General features: G+C 38.1%; 1 protein-coding gene across 2 annotated transcripts in view; it reads right to left on the reverse strand.

Annotated features, from left to right (window-relative positions):
* The window catches only part of RFC1 (replication factor C subunit 1), a 79,966-nt gene that overhangs the window by 38,018 nt on the left and 23,511 nt on the right, over positions 1–18,437 (reverse strand). For both annotated transcript variants that reach the window (XM_055435016.2, XM_055435015.2), the window contains exon 4: positions 17,661–17,783. In XM_055435016.2, the coding sequence (XP_055290991.1) occupies positions 17,661–17,783 (123 nt within the window). The remainder of the gene's footprint in view (positions 1–17,660; positions 17,784–18,437) is intronic.

The following is an 18,437-nucleotide window of genomic DNA, read 5'->3' on the forward strand; positions in this document are numbered from 1 at the left end:
GCCGTCAAGTTATAAGTGCTATGAAGAAAAGTAAAACAGAAAGATTGAGAGTGGAAGAAGGGTTCTCTTTTAGATAGGGTAGTAAAAACAATCTGATTCTGGTACTGACCATCTGGTGATGTCCATGTGTAAAGTCGTCTCTCATGCTGTTGGAAGAGTGTTTGCTATGAACAGTGCGTTCTCTTGCCAAAATTCTGCTAACCTTTGCCCTGCTTCATTCTGCACTCCAAGGCCAAACTTGCCTGTTACCCAGGTAACTCTTGACTTCCTACTTTCGCATTCCAACCCCTTATGATGAAAAGGACAACTTTTTTTGGTGTTAATTCTAGAAGGTGTTGTCAGTCTTTATAGAACCGTTCGACTTTAACTTCTTCAGCATTAGTGGCTGGGACATACACTTGGATTACTGTGATGCTGAATGGTTTGACCTGGAACTGAGATCATTCTGTCTTTTGAGATTGCACCCAAGTACTGCATTTTGGACTCCTCTGTTGACTATGAGGACCACTCTATTTCTTCTAAGGGATTCTTGCCCACAGCAAGATATAATGGTCATCTGAATTAAATTTGCCCATTCCTATCCATTTTTAGTTCACTGATTCCCAAAATGTCGATGTTCAATCTTGCCATCTCCTGTTTGATCACATCCAATTCATGGACCTCTAAAATGTCAATGTTCATTCTTGCCATCTCCTATTTGATCACATCCAATAATTCATGGACCTAACATTCCAGGTTCCTATGCAATACGGAGAATTTTCAGCAGAGTTGTGAGTAATCCAAGTTAAATCATGTCCGTTGGATTACACAATGTCAAGGGATAAAAGTGAATGCAGGGAGTCCATTTAGGAAGTTGTTCTGCACAGTTACAGAGGAAATGCTGAAGTCTTGGATTAGGGTGGTAGCTGCAGAGGTGGTCAAAAGCAGAGAACAGCCATACTTTGAAGGTGGAATACCTAGCAATATCTAACCACTGACAACTTTAAACACTTTGCTGTGTCACATTTTATATTTCTAAAATGTTTTCATCAAACATCTGGCTTTAAAAGTCTTTCTAAGCATGCGTGACAATACATAACTAGAGACCCCAAAAATGCACCTCAAAAGGACCTCAGTAAACTTTTTTTGTTTGGTTCAGTGATTCACAAGATTAAAGGCTTTTCACTTTGGCCTAATTAAAAAAAAAAATCCAATGAAAAGAAAAATCTAAAAGGCAGTCTCTAGGTCACTCTGGAGGAGCGAGGGTTCACTCTGTAAGTTTGTTATTCAAGGCCACCTACGAATGAGTCTTGTTTCCTCTCTAGTATTCATTCAACCACTAGTATTTGGTAAGGGTGTTATGTGGCAGGAACTATGCTATTCCTAGGTGCTGCCATCTCAAACATAAAAAGTGCCTAAGATATATAAAAATCAAAAAGGATTTAGTCTTATTCTCTATCTATTTATATTAAAATGAAACTCTAAACAATGCATAAATAACTCTTAAAGGTTTCTGAGTACTAAACATAAAAAGTAATCCACTATATAAAGCAAAAATGTAACAGACATCTCAGAGAATGCCCATTCAGCTTGCTTCAAGTCCACTTTCCCTAAGGACTTACACCCCACTCCACATCCCAATGGCCTCCTATAACCACAGATATATTTATTAGATGGTTCCATATTCCATAGGGCTTCCCAGGTGATGCTAGTGGTAAAGAACCTGCCTGCCAAGGCAGGAGAATACCAGACTCGGGCTCAATCCCTGGGTCCGGAAGATTCCCTGTAGGAAGGCATGGCAGTATTCTTGCCTGGAGAATCCCATGGACAGAGAAGCCTGGCAGGCAACAATCCACAGGGTCACAAAGAGTCGGACACAACTAAAGCAGCTTAGCACACATGCACATATTCTGTGCCATCACAAACTGGACAAGGAATAGGCACTTGAACAAGGTGGGCCCAATCTTACCCTTAATCATTTTGCTGAACTCACGTGCTTAAACTAAGGTGCTATAGGTTTATTCTTACATTCAGTGAGACTCAACAATGACCTAATAAATTCCATTTTGCTCACAAGCTAGGTTTTCTTCTTAACCCGCAACCAAAGATTTTAATTAAAACATACTTGTTTTTACTTAGCTTCAACTACAGCCAGTCTACCTTCAAGATTAAATTAAAAATTCATATCAATCCTTCTAAGCACATGCAAGGTTTGATACACTTACAGGATTTCAGTTTAACCATGTGTTGACAAGAGTCAACAGACTAAATTCTGTCTCTCGTGTATCTGTTCTCCCTTCTTGACAATCAGTCCTTCACGTTCCCTGCCATCTTATTCAGACAGTTCTGCAAAGTCTAGGTGACATTATACCCTCCCACGTAGGTACGACAGCCACGCAAATCACCCACAGCAGTCCTAGTAACCACAGAGAATATACTCTGAAACTTCTCTCCTTCTCAGATAACAACAAAATGAATTGTTATAGAAACCCAAACAATTTTTTAATAATTTATTGTTTGTCAATTTTAAATCCCTACACTCTGCACAGGCAAACTATCAGCGTTCAGCAACTATTCTACCTTAGTAGCCAAAACAAATTACACAAAATGCCCTTAAAAGAAGATTCAAAACAAAATTGCTGATATCTGCCTTTAATAAAAATAAGAGAACAACAAACCCGGAAGCTCCTAGGTATGGACATCCAATACATCTCCTTAGGCCGTTAAGTGCAAAATTAAAAGCATAGCTAGTATATATAAGACTTCCAATCATATCTGAGAGCTTATTAAATTTTATAATTTTTACTTGGTTTAAGTTCAACAACCGTACTTTTGGGGAGGAAGGACTCCTTTAATGGAGAAAAATAAATTGTATCTACGAAATGACAGTCCTCTACTAGTTGTTCCCTCACTTTAAAAATGTCAAAGGCAGTAACATTCAATTTCCACCACAGCCACCCATGTGTACTAGCAGTAGGACAGAAGATCTCAGAACCGAATGGATCAAGTCAACCACTATGTTTTTCTGTTAATAGTTCTTCCCCCTTCACTCAAGAACTTCATTTGTACACAAAATATTATAACTGTCCTTAAGGAATTAATTCAGATGCGATCAACCACTGCTACTTCAGAAAAGGAAACAACGGTATTAGAGATATTTGCAATCCCTAGCTTAACCCTTTCTCTAGCAATCTCATAAACATTCACAGGTAACAGGCTGGTATGAAATTTAGTGAGATCAAGAATTTCTAAGACTATCAAATTAAAAAGATTGTTGGCAAGGGTATAGGGAAATGGGACCTTCACATATGTGAAAGGACTTTCTGGTATTTAAAAACAGTAAACTTTAAAAAACCTTTATGGGGGGGCGAACCTACAATATATATAAAAATCTCAACTATGCATACCCACTAGTCGGACCCAGCAATTCCACCTCTAACTAATTAGTCTAAAAACAAAACAGACTTCCCTAGGAATCCAGTGGTTTAGATGCCACGCTTTCACTGTAGGGACCGTGGGTTCAATCCCGGTTAGGGAACTAAGATCCCACATGCTGCAGCCAAAAAACAAACAAAAAACATGCACACAAAGATGTATGTACAAAATGCTTGTCATGGCATTTGTCCATTCAAAAGTATAAAGAATAGACTGCAAGAGGGTAAGAAAAGATGAAAAAAATTAAGGGACTGGAACTTCCCTGGTCCAGTGGTTAAGAATCCACCTGCCAATGCAAGGGAGATGGGTTTGATCACTGGCCGGGGAAGATTCCCCATGCCGAAGGGCAACTAAGTCTATGGGCTACAACTTCCGAGCCCACGCCCTAGAGCCTGTGCTCTGCCACAAGAGAAACCACCACAACAAGCAGCCCACGCATTGCAACTAGAGAGGAGCCATGCTCGCCGCAACTAGAGAAAGCTCGTGCAGCAACAAAGACAAGGGCAGCCAAAGATAATAACTAAAAAAAGGACAAATACAGTTGAGGCAAAAAAGACAGCCTCAACTATGAAGTGGCACCAAAGACAGAGGTAAGTGAACATTGTTTATAAAGTGGGAAAACAAATTACCAGAATATCTACTATTATGTTGAATCCTGTAATGGATTCTATGCTGCAATAGAAAATTACAGTACATATACATATTTACTGATATCAAGATATGCTTATGTCTAAGTGATAAAAGAGACTTAAGATGTTTAGTGATATACCTAAATCTACTCATTTATGCTTTTAAATTCATGTTCAAAGATCTGAAAAGAATAAAATGTTAGCAACTTTTATCTCTAGATAGGGGATTATGGGTGGTTTTAATTTCTTTCATCGTATGTTTTTCATCTTTATATGACATTAGTCTTTCTTTTTAACCTAAAACTGATATTTACAACAAATCGACTATCTCCTAGAAACTCTCTTTGGCTTTCTGAGACAGAAAGGTTTGGCTTTAGCGTCTCTCTCCATTCTTCTTTGCTACTTCTTTCATTACTTATTAACATCTCTGCTTATTCTGTCACTAGCTTCAGGGACTACATGGCATCTTTCTATCTAATAAATGATATAATAAAAATTTATAATAGCTATCATTATTGGGCATTTAACTTCATGCCAGGTACTCTACCACATTCTTTAGAACATTACCTTTAGTCAACGAGTTTTCTTATTCAATACATGGACTCCACGCATCCTGAATGTGTTTTCCACATTCCTGGCAAACACAGACTAGGCTTAAATACTTTCAAAATAGAGCAGGAGAGCAGTGAAACTCAAAGGCAGCCTCCTCTTTCTTTAGTGAATAGCACTACTGTACTCTTTAGGAAAGTTCTTCCTTATATTAAGCCAACATATTTCCCTGTGAATTCTACCTATTTTCCTTGTTCCACATTCAGCATTTGAAGACTGCTCTCAGTCTCTTTAGCTCCTCTTCCCTACAAATGGTAAAACAGTTTCAAGCTACTCACCACTCGAGTTACTGGGGAGATTAGATTTTTAAAAATCAAACTGTCCAGTATAGCAACTCATCATGCTATAATAAACATTCAGTAAATAATAAAGCAGTATTCTCTGATAAAAACAATACTGAAATCAGAAATCCAGAAAAACTAAAATACTAACCTGACTTCAACTTATTTTAAGTAATTATCTGAGACTCATTATCCTCCTCCGCAAAATGTTGGACCAGACAAACTCTTCAGATTTTCCGTCTATAATTCTGAGAATCTGTGGATGGTCACATAGACTTTGTAGCTTCTGTACTCAGTACTGGTGAGAATGTGGTAAGTATGTACTACTATAAACACTAACTATGAAAGTGTAAACTAGGACAACTTTTCTAGAAAGCAATTTGGCAAAGAAGTTCATAACATTTAGCACAGTAATTCTTAGAGATAATCAGAGGTGCTGACAAATATTTATACAAATATAGTCATCACACTATTGAGAATATAAAAAGGTAAGCAAGGAAAGTATTTAAAACTGGAAGGGCTATATAAATTGTGATCTAATCATATAATGAAAGTGAAAGTGTTAGTTGCTCAGTCGTGTCCGAATCTCTGCGACCCCATGGACTGTAGCTTGCTTGCCAGGCTCCTCTGTCCATGGAATTCTGAAAGTAAAAATACCATTCCTTTCTCCAAGGGATCTTCCCAACCCAGGGATCAAACTCGAGTCTCCCGCCTTGCAGGCAAATTTTTTTTTACCATCTGATCCACCAGGGAAGCCCAATCATATAACAGGTTCATGGAAAACCAAAAATGTATCATTTTTTTCTTTTAAGTTAGCCTTAAACATCATTCCTAAAATAGAGCTTCTTTTCACAGCCTTCTCTACTAGAGATCTCTTTACAATGGTGGAGGGTAATAGAGTCCTTCTCTGAAATTTTGGCTTAGAATACATGGATTTAAAATTAAAAATACCTTCAAGCTATAGATTCCAAAAATATATTATACCTAAACATAAACAAAACTTTATAAACATTTTCATAAATACTAAGTAAAATGTAATTTTCAAGAAAAAATAAAAAAATATTCTGCATGAAATATCAAGTATGTTTTCATTGTACTAAGAAGAAATTGTATCAAAGTTCCTTTTTCTCTACTAACCACAACAAAAAAAAATGGTTCTTCAGGAGTCTAGAAAGCAGGAGCAATTCTAGTGAAATACAGTTATGCAAGAAGGAAAAAAATTAATGTTTGATTTAATACTTATTTAGTGCCTTGTGATGTGTGCACTTCTCCATAGTCTTTATAGTTATGTGGGGAAAACTAACACCAAAACACAAATTCATGATCCTGTGTTTCTTAGAGAGGATTTCATTAAGGTAAATACTGAAAAAGTCACAGGCATATCTGAGAGCATGCTGTCACCTTGCCTTGGTAACACCAGAAAACCTGAACAAAGCAGCAGTCCTGCTCTCTCTACCTTATGACTTCTGAACTAGCCATCTTAAAATCCCTTTGTGCTCACGTGTTCAGTCTTGTCCAACTCTTTGCGACCCCATGGACTGTAGCCCACCAGGCTCCTCCGCCCATGGGATTTTCCAGGCAAGAATACTGAAGTAGAGTGCCATTTCCTATTCCAGGGGATCTTCCCGATCCAGGGATCGAACTTGCACCTCTTCTGTCTCCTGCATTGGCAGGTGGATTCTTTACCACTAATGCCACCTGGGAAGACCCCTAAAACTCTTTTGGCCCTGTTGCTGCTAAGTCGCTTCAGTCATGTCCGACTCTGTGTGACCCCATAGACGGCAGCCCACCAGGCACCCTCACCCCTGGGATTCTCCAGGCAAGAATACTGGAGTGGGTTGCCATTTCCTTCTCCAATGCATGCATGTATGCTAAGTCGCTTCAGTCGTGTCCAACTCTGTGCGACCCCATGGACAGCAGCCCATCAGGCTCCTCCTAGATATTTCAAAAGCAGTACCAAAATATTATACAGTTCTGGAAGGTAAAAAAGGCCAGGGATTAGAACAATGCAACTAGCTGCTTGACAAAGACCATCATTTAACAGGTGTTGTTATGACCAACCTCACGTAAAATAAGTATTTTACAATTCTACACAGTGTATAGGGATGAAACATGCCAAATAAAGTTACGGTTGTTTTCCTTTTTTAACATTTATTCTTGTTTTCTAATGAACCTAAATTTGTTCTGCCTTGTCAGAAGCCGAAGGTAAAATTGTGTTCTCTTCTTCCCAGAAACTTATAATAAAGTAGTGATAAATAAATCTAAGTCAAATTTCTGTGACCTACTTGAAACTTTGGCAATTGAACACTCAGAATCTCCCCCCAGGATATCTGACTCCTTTTAAAAACACCATTTATTTTTATTTATATACAACATAACCTCAAACATGGTAACAGTCACCACGTAAACTAGCATTATCCAACACACAGCAGAGGAACTGCCTAGAAAAGAAGATTGCTTTGCCATTCTGAGTTAGATACATTCATTTATTTAAAAGGGTAACAAATGAAAGAGCAAGAAAATAATGTGCAGCTCTCTGAAAAAATCTAATTCTGACGTTCCTACTGCTCAGAGTTTGGGATTCTAATTTTTTTCCTTCAGTGTGAAACACACAGAAACCAAATTAATGGAGACCATGCTAGAAAATCTGGTTACAGAGATTTAAAATAATTTACTTTGCAGCAAGTCAAAAGCTAAAAAGGGAATCTGAGTCTTTAGAGCCTTTTTCTACTACGTTCTTTTTTAATACCACCGTGAGTAAAAAATCCCAACTGTAACTTTGGTTATAGACAAAGAGAAAGGTTCATGCATATTTCAAATCTTCAATAAATATCTGTCAATTAAGTGGATAGAAGAGAAATTAACATATACCACCTCTGCAAAACTTATGTAGTGTGAGAATCAGATATTCTGTGGTAAATCAGATAGCTTTGAGTATAATGAAATAAAACTGAGATTGATCATCTTTAATCAAGAAATTAAAGATATCATGATTCGTTACTAATAAATCCTCTTACAATCAAATGGAGTCGGTTATATTTTAAGAATAAAAATTTAATAATCCATGAGGCATATAGTGAGGTAGGTAAGCAATGATATTTATCATTAAGAGAGAAAAGCACTGACTTGTTCTGTGATGTTATCTACCACAGAGTCCCCACCACAGCAGGAATAACAGTCCATGGAAAGTCACAGCTGGTTTCAATTACTAAGAATGCACAACGCAAGGGAAGAAAGTGGAATACTTTACTACTTACTTGCTTCCTTCCTCCATCTCCACTGCATCTCTCAGGAAAAGAAAAAGGAGGTTTGGAGTTAGGGGAGGGAAGGCTTAGACAACTGGCCACAGCTACATTTTCCAGAGCTTCTAAGGCATGAAAGAAGTTATAGAAGGAAACCTGACTGACCAGAAGTGTTAAAGGAGTGGTTCAGCAATGCAATTCCCCACTTACATTCACATTCCAAGTCCCTGCACATGAGAGAACGTAACGACTGTGGTTTCGGTGTAACAACTAAGCATAAATCACCTGTATATTGTTTTATTAGTACTTACTGACATTTTCATAACATAATCCTACTTAGCATTTTGGAATACAATCCTGTGTCTCTCATAGTTTCACAAATGCCTGACAACAAAATACATGTCACGAAAACAAACAACGGTCTGTTCATTTTCAGAGATGCTTCAGACAAATAATCATTCCAGATACTCTAGTGCTTCACTATTCAGTATGTCCTTTTAAATTCTCCCTCTCCATATGCCACTAAATTTTTTTAGGTCAAATACTCAAAGAGGAATGAAGGGAAAAGTAGGCAAAAAATATTAAGAAAGCATCTAGTTCTTATAATGATGCTTTAGTCAAAATAAATCTGTGAATAAAAATTGCTACAGGCTATCAGTGACCTGTGTGAATCATGACATAAAATGGAAGACGTTTCTAAAGATTAAAGAGGAGAAGTAGAGTCCTAATTTCAAAACGAGAAAGGCAAATCCCCAACTACAATAGAACTAGAAAGGTTTGGTGACAATTCTATGCATCAATATCAAGAACAGTTCAAAAAGAGAGTATTTACAGATGGCCAACAGGCACATGCAGGCTTTCCTGGTGGTTCAGTGGTAAAGAATCCACCTGTGAATGCAGGAGATGCAGGTTCAATTCCTGAATTGGGAAGATCCCCTGGAGAAACAAATGGCAGCCCACTCTAGTATTCTTGCCTGGGAAAGCCCATGCACAGAGAAGCCTAGCAGGCTAGTCCATGGGGTCACAAATGAGTTGGACACAACTTGGCAACTAAAACAACAGGCACATGAAAAGACGCTCAGCACTGCGAACTATTACAAAAATGCAAATCAAAACTACAATGAGGGACCACCTCACACGAGTCAGAATGGCCATCATTAAAAAGTCTACAAGTAACAAATACTGGAGAGGCGGTGGAGAAAAGGGGACACTTGTACACTGTGACAGGAATGTGAGCTGGTGCAGCCAATATGGAAAACAGTACTGAGGTTACTCAAAAAACTAAAAGCCAGAACTACCACATGACCCAGCAATCTCACTACTGGGCATATATCCAGACAAAATTATAATTCAAAAAGATACATTCACACCCCCATCCCCACCCAATGCTCAAAGCAGCACTACGCACAATAGCCAAGACATGGAAACAACCTAAATGCCCACTGACAGATGAACGGATAAAGGAGATGTGGTACATATATACAATGGAATACTACTCGGCCTTAAAAAAGAATAAAATAATGCCATCTGCAACCATATGGTCGCAACTACAGATTATCACACTAAGTGAAGTCAGAAAGAAAAAGACAAATACTGTACGATACAACCTACATGTGGAATCTAAAATACGACACAAGTGAACTTATCTACAGAGCAGAAACAGGCTTTCAGAGAATAAACCTGTGGTTGCCAAAGGGGACAGGGGTGGAGAAGGACTTCAGTGGGAGTTTGGGGTTAACAGATGCAAACTATGAGATACAGAATGGATAAGCAACAAGGTCCTACACTGTATAGCACAGGGAACTATAATCAATATACTGTGATGGGAAAAAATATGAAAAAGAATGTACATATATGTATAACTGAATTACTTTGCTGTATAGCAGAAATTAACACAACATTGCAGATAAACCATACTTCAATTAAGAAACTTAAACAAAAAAAATTATTTAATAGAAGCAGAGGATTTAGTGACATTAAACTACACTGGCCTAAGCCATCATTTATTCCGTGAATTATAGGACTACCAGATGAGAAGAATACTAGAAATGGTAGTGGAATGTCTGGATTTCAACAAAGAATCTACCAAATTGTCTTCTGATAGGCCATGGCAGGGTTTTTAACCTCTACATTATTGACATTTTGAGCCAAATAATTCTTTGTTGTAGGGGGTCTGAGCATTGTAGGACGTTTAATAGCGTCTCTGGCCTCTACCAACTGGATGCTACAGGATCCACCAGTTGCAATGACCAAAAATAGCATTCCAGATATGCCAAAGTTCCCCTGGGAGGCAAAAATCACCCTTGATTAAGAAGTACTGATTTATGGCAAGATGAAGAAATACAAGAAAAGTAACAGTGGTTTCTGAAATTCTTAAGTAATTGAACAGCTATTCAAAAGAAACTGAAAAGCTGTATCCAGGGTGCTGATAATGGATCATGTCCATTTTGAAAAAGGTTTCTTTGTGTGTGTGTGTGTGTGTGTGCGCGCGCGCACATGTGCTCAGTCACTCAGTAATGTCCAACTCTTTGGGGCCCATGGATTGCAGCCCACCAGGCTCCTCTATCCATGGAATTCTCCAGGTAAGATTACTAAAGAGGGTTGCCATTTCCTACTCCAGGGGATCTTCTTGACCCAGGGATCGAACCCGTATCTCTTGCATCTCCTGCATTTTACTAATGATTCAGAAAAATGTACATAGATAGGCTCATCAAACTGGAAGATATGAAATCAGATGATATGGAAAAAAAAAAGAGGATGGGGACATCCAAAGAACTACAGAATTCATCCACAGTAAAGGTTTGCAAATTGGTTTGAAAGTTGATTCTTTGAAAGTAAGTTTTCCTAAGGTAAGTCAGCCCTAAATATAAGGTAGTTTTAAAGATAAAAGACAGGTAGGAAATACAGGTCATATAATAATGTAATTGTTCATGAAGTCTGTAAAAAAGTGCTTTGAAAAAAATTTACAATACCATACGAGACAAAACATATGTTAACATTATTACGGTCGAACGCCCTCTGCCTTTCACTGTGGACAAGCAGGGGTTTTGAGCAGAGTAAGAGATTCCTACACCGATGATACTATAATTAAGAAAATACACGGTATAATACAATATGAGGTAGTAGTAATTTAGTTTAAGTAAATCTATGAAAGTTTACAAGTTGAATCTCTCTCCCAGGAAATGCTTCCTGAACCTCCAAAATAAAAGCGATTTCTCTCATGCCCAAATATCCCTGGAAGATATTTCTATCACTGTTAACTGTTTTCTTATAATTTTTAGTATTTAAAAGAGATAACCTGATAGTTTATAAGCCCTTGCAAATAGGACAGAACTTTATTCTCTTATCTGTTTCATACACTGTCCAGGACACTGCTGGGCATATATGGTGAAACATCACGTTTGTTAAATAAATAAATTAGTGAGAATTTAATATTTTTAAAATATTTATTTGGCTGCACCAGGTCTTAGGATATATATTTAGGAAATAACATTACTTTAGAAAATAACCTACTTAACCTACTTATCTTCTATTACTTACCAGTCATAAACAATTCTAAGACAGGGAAAACCCTATTTTCAAACACCCACAGCTCCTGATGAAACTGCATAATAAAAGGTCACCTTTTGCCAAACAAAACTCAAGGTCTCTCACTTCATTAAACAGCTAAAAGTAAAAATATTTACCAAGTACTTTGGATTTTTACCAACCTTCAAAAACATCCCACTACAGTCAACAGTTGCTATGAAGATATGTATAATATAAAGAACATTTTCCCTTTCCTGTAATCTGGGAAACTAATATAGTCAAAGTACTTCAAAAATCAGTAAGTAATAGAAGATAAGTTTAGTCAAATAAAGTGATGACGAAAAGTATGTCATGGAGCTAAATGATAAGCCTAAAGATCTGTATAATAATATAGCCTAAAGACTCATATAATAGTACAAACAAAAGCACCTCAAGTAGGTTAAGTAGGTTATTTTCTAAAGTAATGTTATTTCCTAAATATATTTCTCATTGTTTATAAAGCACTATGCAACAGAAATAAAATGTGATCCACATTTTAAAAAGAAGAATAAATAAAAAGTAGAAAGGAACAGATGAAATTTAACTTTAACAACATATTTCATCTATCCAAAAATATTCAGGTGATTTCAACATGTAATAAATGCTAAAAATTATTAATAAGATAATTTATCTTTTTTTAAAGTCTTTGAAATCTGTATTTCACACGTACCACCTTTTCCATTTGGGCTAATCACATTTCAAGTGCTCCACAGACACACGTAGTAGTTCCTGTATTGGTCAGAAAGCATCTATAACATAAGTGGGTAAAATACAATTTCTGAATTTCTAAAGCACAGTTACATAATCAAAAGAAGCCCTAAATACCTAAGCAAAAGCAAATGTCTTTAGCACAATCTTTAAAGGCAAATGTAGGTAAACAATCAAATCAAAATATAAGAATAACAGCTAATACTTACTAAACATTTCATATGTACCAGACCCTGCTTTAAGTGCTTGTCAAGCATTATCTCATTTGATCAAGCACAAAAGCCTCTGATGCTGGCACTAGTAATACCCTCATTTTACAAACAAGGAAACTAGGACACAGGGAAGGTAAATGAAGGTTTAACCAAGGCAGCAGGAGGTTTAACTTAAGAGCTCATGCTCTTAATCACTATACATGCTATACTGTAAGAAAAAAAAGTTGATTTATTAAAGATAAAACATGGAATAGTAAAGCAAAATCATTTCTTTAGGAATTAATAGATTATTAAAACTGAATCATATACTTCTTCTCCACAAGAAGCTCCAAACTCCAAAAAAATAAAATAAAAAAACAATTTTAGGTTAGAATTTTTATATTACCACAATACTTTATTTAAATTTATGATAAATGTTTATATTTATAATATGAATATTTATTAATAATAATCATTGAAAAATTATAGATTTAGCTTTAAAAATGAATAAAAAGATTATTTTGTGGTCAGGAAATTTCAAGTTTATTTCAAGCTGCACTTTTCTGTTTTACAAACTCATTTTATTTCTGATCTCATTATGCTAATTTTATTGCAGACTTCAACAGTCTCATTCTCTTTTATGAAGGGAAGGAAAAGGGCTTATCTTTCTCCTATTCACCTATCATTCGAAGGTATAAAAAAGTATGAGAAGATAAAACAGGCAAAAAAATAGCTTCTTTCCTATATCTCAATTCTAAGAAAAAGCAGAAAACTATGTAATAGCATCATATTCGGAGAAGGCAATGGCAAGCCACTTCAGTACTCTTGCCTAGAAAATCCCATGGACGGAGGAACCTGGTAGGCTGCAGTCCATGGGGTCGCTAAGGGTCGGACACGACTGAGCGACTTCACTTTCACTTTTCACTTTCACACATTGGAGAAGGAAATGGCAACCCACTCCGGTGTTCTTGCCTGGAGAATCCCAGGGATGGGGGAGCCTGGTGGGCTTCCATCTATGGGGTCACACAGAGTCGGACACAACTGAAGTGACTTAGCAGCAGCAGCATCATATTAGATGGATACATTGTACCCCAAGATGCTTTGATAAAACCAGGAGACAAAGTTCACTTTCACACGCACATACCCTTGGCAGAATGACATGAGTACTGTCTAATGGTCATAAAATTTTCAGATCAGTTCAGTTCAGTTCAGTCACTCAATCGTGTCCGACTCTTTGAGACCCCATGAATCACAGCACATAAGATGTCAGTTATCTCCTCAGAAAATAACATTCAAAAATACCTGGTCTGAAATAAACAGTCCCATGTTAAAGAAAATCTGTGACCAGAGCTTAAATTGTCTGACCTTTCTGTGTACCTAAAAATCACAAGATAAGGATAGCCTTGATCCCCGGTTGAAGGCCATCGCTGTCTGCCCACTAACTTTTGACGTTTTCAAGGTGTCACTGGAAAGCTTGATCACACCACCTTCAGTTACATAATAAACCTATCACCTTACTGGTTTTAGTATCCCTCCCACATATTTAAAACTTTACAAAGGTGGCCAGATATTAAGAGGGGGCCCTTTAATGGAAGACTGCATTTGCACAATGTGCCTGAGCAGATATTTAGCAACAAAACAGGTTCAAAAGTCAACCCACCACAAGCCATAATGAAGAAACATCGCAGCTTACAAAAAATGTTATAGAAAATATGCTCATGCCATTTAGACTTTTCCTTTGGTATTTGAACAACTTTATCAAATATGCAAATGTTTCAGAGAGCCTGCAAAGCTCATCTGTGGGCTTCTTTTGTTTTTATTTTTCCCTTTTGACAGCTGGCTATTTATGTTTTAGGCACTGGGTCTGGCCCTTTCATGTGTATCACCCTGTTAAGTTGTCCCAACTGTTCTATTCAATTAGAGTTTCTGCTTTACAGAAAGGGAAGCAGAATCACTGACCTTTAGCCCTTTAGAGTTAGATGGGAACCAAGGATGTATCCCCCAGGCAGGGCTTCTTTCAGCTTCTTTCTATAATACAAGGGCTTCTTTCCTATTTCATTCCCTACTTACTGACCAATTTATCTACCATGGGTACCTTCATGCTCTCAAGTACCAGCTCAAACATGTAATAAATAATAAAATTCCAGTAACACTAAAACATGAAAGGTGAATTGTAGGGTATGTGAATTCTATCTCAATAAAGCTGATGCTAGAAAATAAAAACAATTAAACATAAGCAGGATAATAACATCAGCTTTTCAATTATCCTAATAGTAAATCACAGACAGCATGGCTGAACCACAGATAATCCAAAAGCCTAATCTATAACTCATCTCTCAGATGTTTATAGGTCAGTCCCTTACTATTGCTACCTGTTTAAAATACTTACTACTTCACTCATAGATTACTGGAAGAGTCTCAGCCTCCTCAATTATTATTTTTCCATTTTCCCTGTTCTGTTTAACTAAATTCTCCCACCTAGTTTTCAAGGTCTTCCCTAAATTGGCCTCATATACCACCAGGGATTGGGGGCAGGAGGAGAAGGGGATGACAGAGAATGAGATGGCTGGATGGCATCACCGACTCGATGGACATGAGTTTGAGTGAACTCCAGGAGTTGGTGATGGACAGGGAGGCCTGGTGTGCTGTGATTCATGGGGTCGCAAAGATTGGACACGACTGAGCGACTGAACTGACTGACTGACCACTTATTATTTCTCATCATATGGGCAAGCAATCTCTTTGGGGTCGCACGAACATATCAAGCCTTTTGCTGGATACTGTGTCTTAAATAATCCCATCCTATTAACCAGACGGGCTTCCCTGGTGGCTCAGTGGTAAAGAATCTTCCTGCCAATGCAGGAGACGTGGGTTTGACCCCTGGGTCAGGAAGATTCCCCTGGAGAAGAGAATGGCAATCCACTCCAGTATTCTTACCTGGGAAATCCCATGGACAGAGGAGCATGAAAGGCTACAGTCCATGGGGTAGCAAAAGTCAGACACAACTGAGAGATTAAACAACAACCAGACATATTCTTTCCCTCCAGCACCTGCTCATCCTTCAAGGATTAGACCGAATCTTACCCTCTCCATTAAGTTCTCCCTAACTAGTGCCAAAGAATTGATGCTTTTGAACTGTGGTGCTGGAGAAGACTCTTGAGAGTCCCTTGGACTGCAAGGAGATCCAACCAGTCCATTCTAAAGGAGATCAATCCTGGGTGTTCACTGGAAAGACTGATGCTAAAACTGAAACTGCAATACTTTGGCCACCTCATGCGACGAGTTGACTCACTGGAAAAGACTCTGATGCTAGGAAAGGTTGGGGGCGGGAGGAGAAGGGGACGACAGAGAATGAGATGGCTGGATGGCATCACCGACTCTGTGGACATGAGTTTGAGTGAACTCCAGGAGTTGGTGATGGACAGGGAGGCCTGGCGTGCTGTGATTCATGGGGTCACGGAGAGTCGGACACGACTGAGTGACCGAACTGAACTGAACTGAACTAGTGCATACTGTAGCCTCAGGCAATTCCTACAGTACTTAGGAGTCTTTCTGCTACTTCTGCTAAGTCACTTCAGTCGTGTCCGACTCTGTGTGACCCCATAGACGGAAGCCCACCAGGCTCCCCCATCCCTGGGATTCTCCATGCAAGAACACTGGAGTGGGTTGCCATTTCCTTCTCCAATGTGTGAAAGTGAAAGTGAAGTCGCTCAGTCGATCCGACCCTTAGCGACCCCAAGGACTGCAGCCTACCAGGCTCCTCCATCCATGGGATTTTCTAGGCAAGAGTACTGGAGTGGCTTGCCATTGCCTTCTCCATAGGAGTCTTTAGTCCTATCTTTATATCCCCAGCACCTAGTAATCAGGATGGAAAAGACAATCGATAAAAGCCTGTTGAATATAAGTTGCAACATGCTGTCCCAAAATAATTATGTGGTTTTTACCTCTCTCTTCAAACCAGGTGTATTCACTTCACTGGCAACACAAATGAAGTGAAGTCACTCAGTCATGTCCGACTCTCTGTGACCCCGTGGACTGTAGCCCACCAGGCTCCTCCATCCATGAGATTCTCCAGGCAAGAATACTGGAGTGGGTTTCCATTTCCTTCTCCAGGGGATCTTCCAGACCCAGGGATCGAACCCAGGTCTCCTGCACTGCAGGCAGACACTTTAACCTCTGAGCCACCAGGCAACACAAGTAGCTGAGTGCTAAAAATAATGCTGTCAGAGGTTTTTCTCAAGATGAACAAACCAATGAGGTATATCAGATGCTCTCATGGCCCCCAAGTATTTTTATTAGGAACTGATTCAACAGGTTATGGGAATTTGAGGACAGTCTCCTCTAGGAGTTAACAACGCTCAGATCAAAATGACTTTGTAACAAATCCATCCTAAATTTTTTTTCCCTAAGATGACAATATAATTCAGGGCCTCTCACTATAAAAGAATACTGCAATTATTTTATACTATGACAATTATTTATACTATGACATCTTAAGATTAGTGTACATTTATAAATGTCTTGTTTTTGAACCACTTAAAACAGATCAAATAAATATAAACACAAAATCCAGCATATTTTTAAAGCCACTATTAAATCTTTAGGGTCACCAGAGAATATAAGGAATTCAAGTCACAAGATTATAGATTAGAAGGCACAAATTTGCATAGTCATTATATACTTAAGATTGTTAAGACTTAAAAAGGTTAAAAAAAAGTTTTTAAACAATCCAATAATAGTTTAATATATGATTCAAGATATAGTATCAACATATATGGTTTGATATGGAGCACTTTGAAAAAAAATTCTAAGAAACAACTACCCTGTGATTGGCCCTCAACTCACAGGAAACACCAAAGATAATTACAGCCTTTCCCTAGTAAGTACAATTCTACACAGAGAAAAAGGCAACTGAAGTGCAGTTCAAAGTGAAGGAGATACATTTAGATACCAAGAGAAGCTCAAGAACACAATACACAGAGCAATTCTCTCTAAGACAAACATATTTAGTTCCCTTACCTGTTTCTGAAATGTATGTAACAGGATCCTGCTGTCGGATTTTAGCAGGTTTAGAAGACAGTGGCAATTTTTCTGGTCGCTTTTTGGCATTTTTTACCTGTACTGTTTCCTCTGACTCTGAATCTGAATACAAGAGGAAAATAAAAACTTTGAAAAGAAATAGTATTAATATAGCGTGCTTTTAATGTTTTTATTGGAATATACAATTGCTTTATAACATTGTGTTCGTTTCTGCTAACACAAGTGAATCAGCCATATTCATACATCCTCTTGGACCTCCCTCCCACCCTACCCCCAAACAGTTTGCTTTTAAAGTGGGTTTTGGGTTTTTTTGCCATGAAAAACAGCCTGTGGGATCTTAGCTCAACCAGGGATCGAACCCAAGCCCACAGCAGTGAAAGTACCAAGTCCTAACCACTAGACTACCAGGGAATTACCCTAAAGTGATTATTATTAATCAATTCCTCAAGTTTCTTTTCCAAACAAATCTCTTTTTTAAATTCTGATAGATTATCACTACCCAGTGGTTAAGCCTTTCTATTGCTGCGGTAATAAATCAACACAAACTTACTCGCTTAAAACAACACAGATGTATTATTCTCAGTTCTGGAGGTTAGAAATCCAACTTGGGTCTCGGACTAAAATGAAGCATCAGGATTGCTGTGATCCTTTCTGGATACTGCACGGAAGAATCCCTCTCCTTGCCTCTTCCAGTTTCTAGGGACTGCAAGCATTCCTCAGCTCACGGCCCCCTCCCTTCCTCCATCTTCAAAGTGC

Source organism: Moschus berezovskii, chromosome 5, assembly GCF_049115385.1.
Source record: "Moschus berezovskii isolate FMDL1 chromosome 5, NW_MosBer_1.0, whole genome shotgun sequence".
Lineage (NCBI taxonomy): Eukaryota > Metazoa > Chordata > Mammalia > Artiodactyla > Moschidae > Moschus > Moschus berezovskii.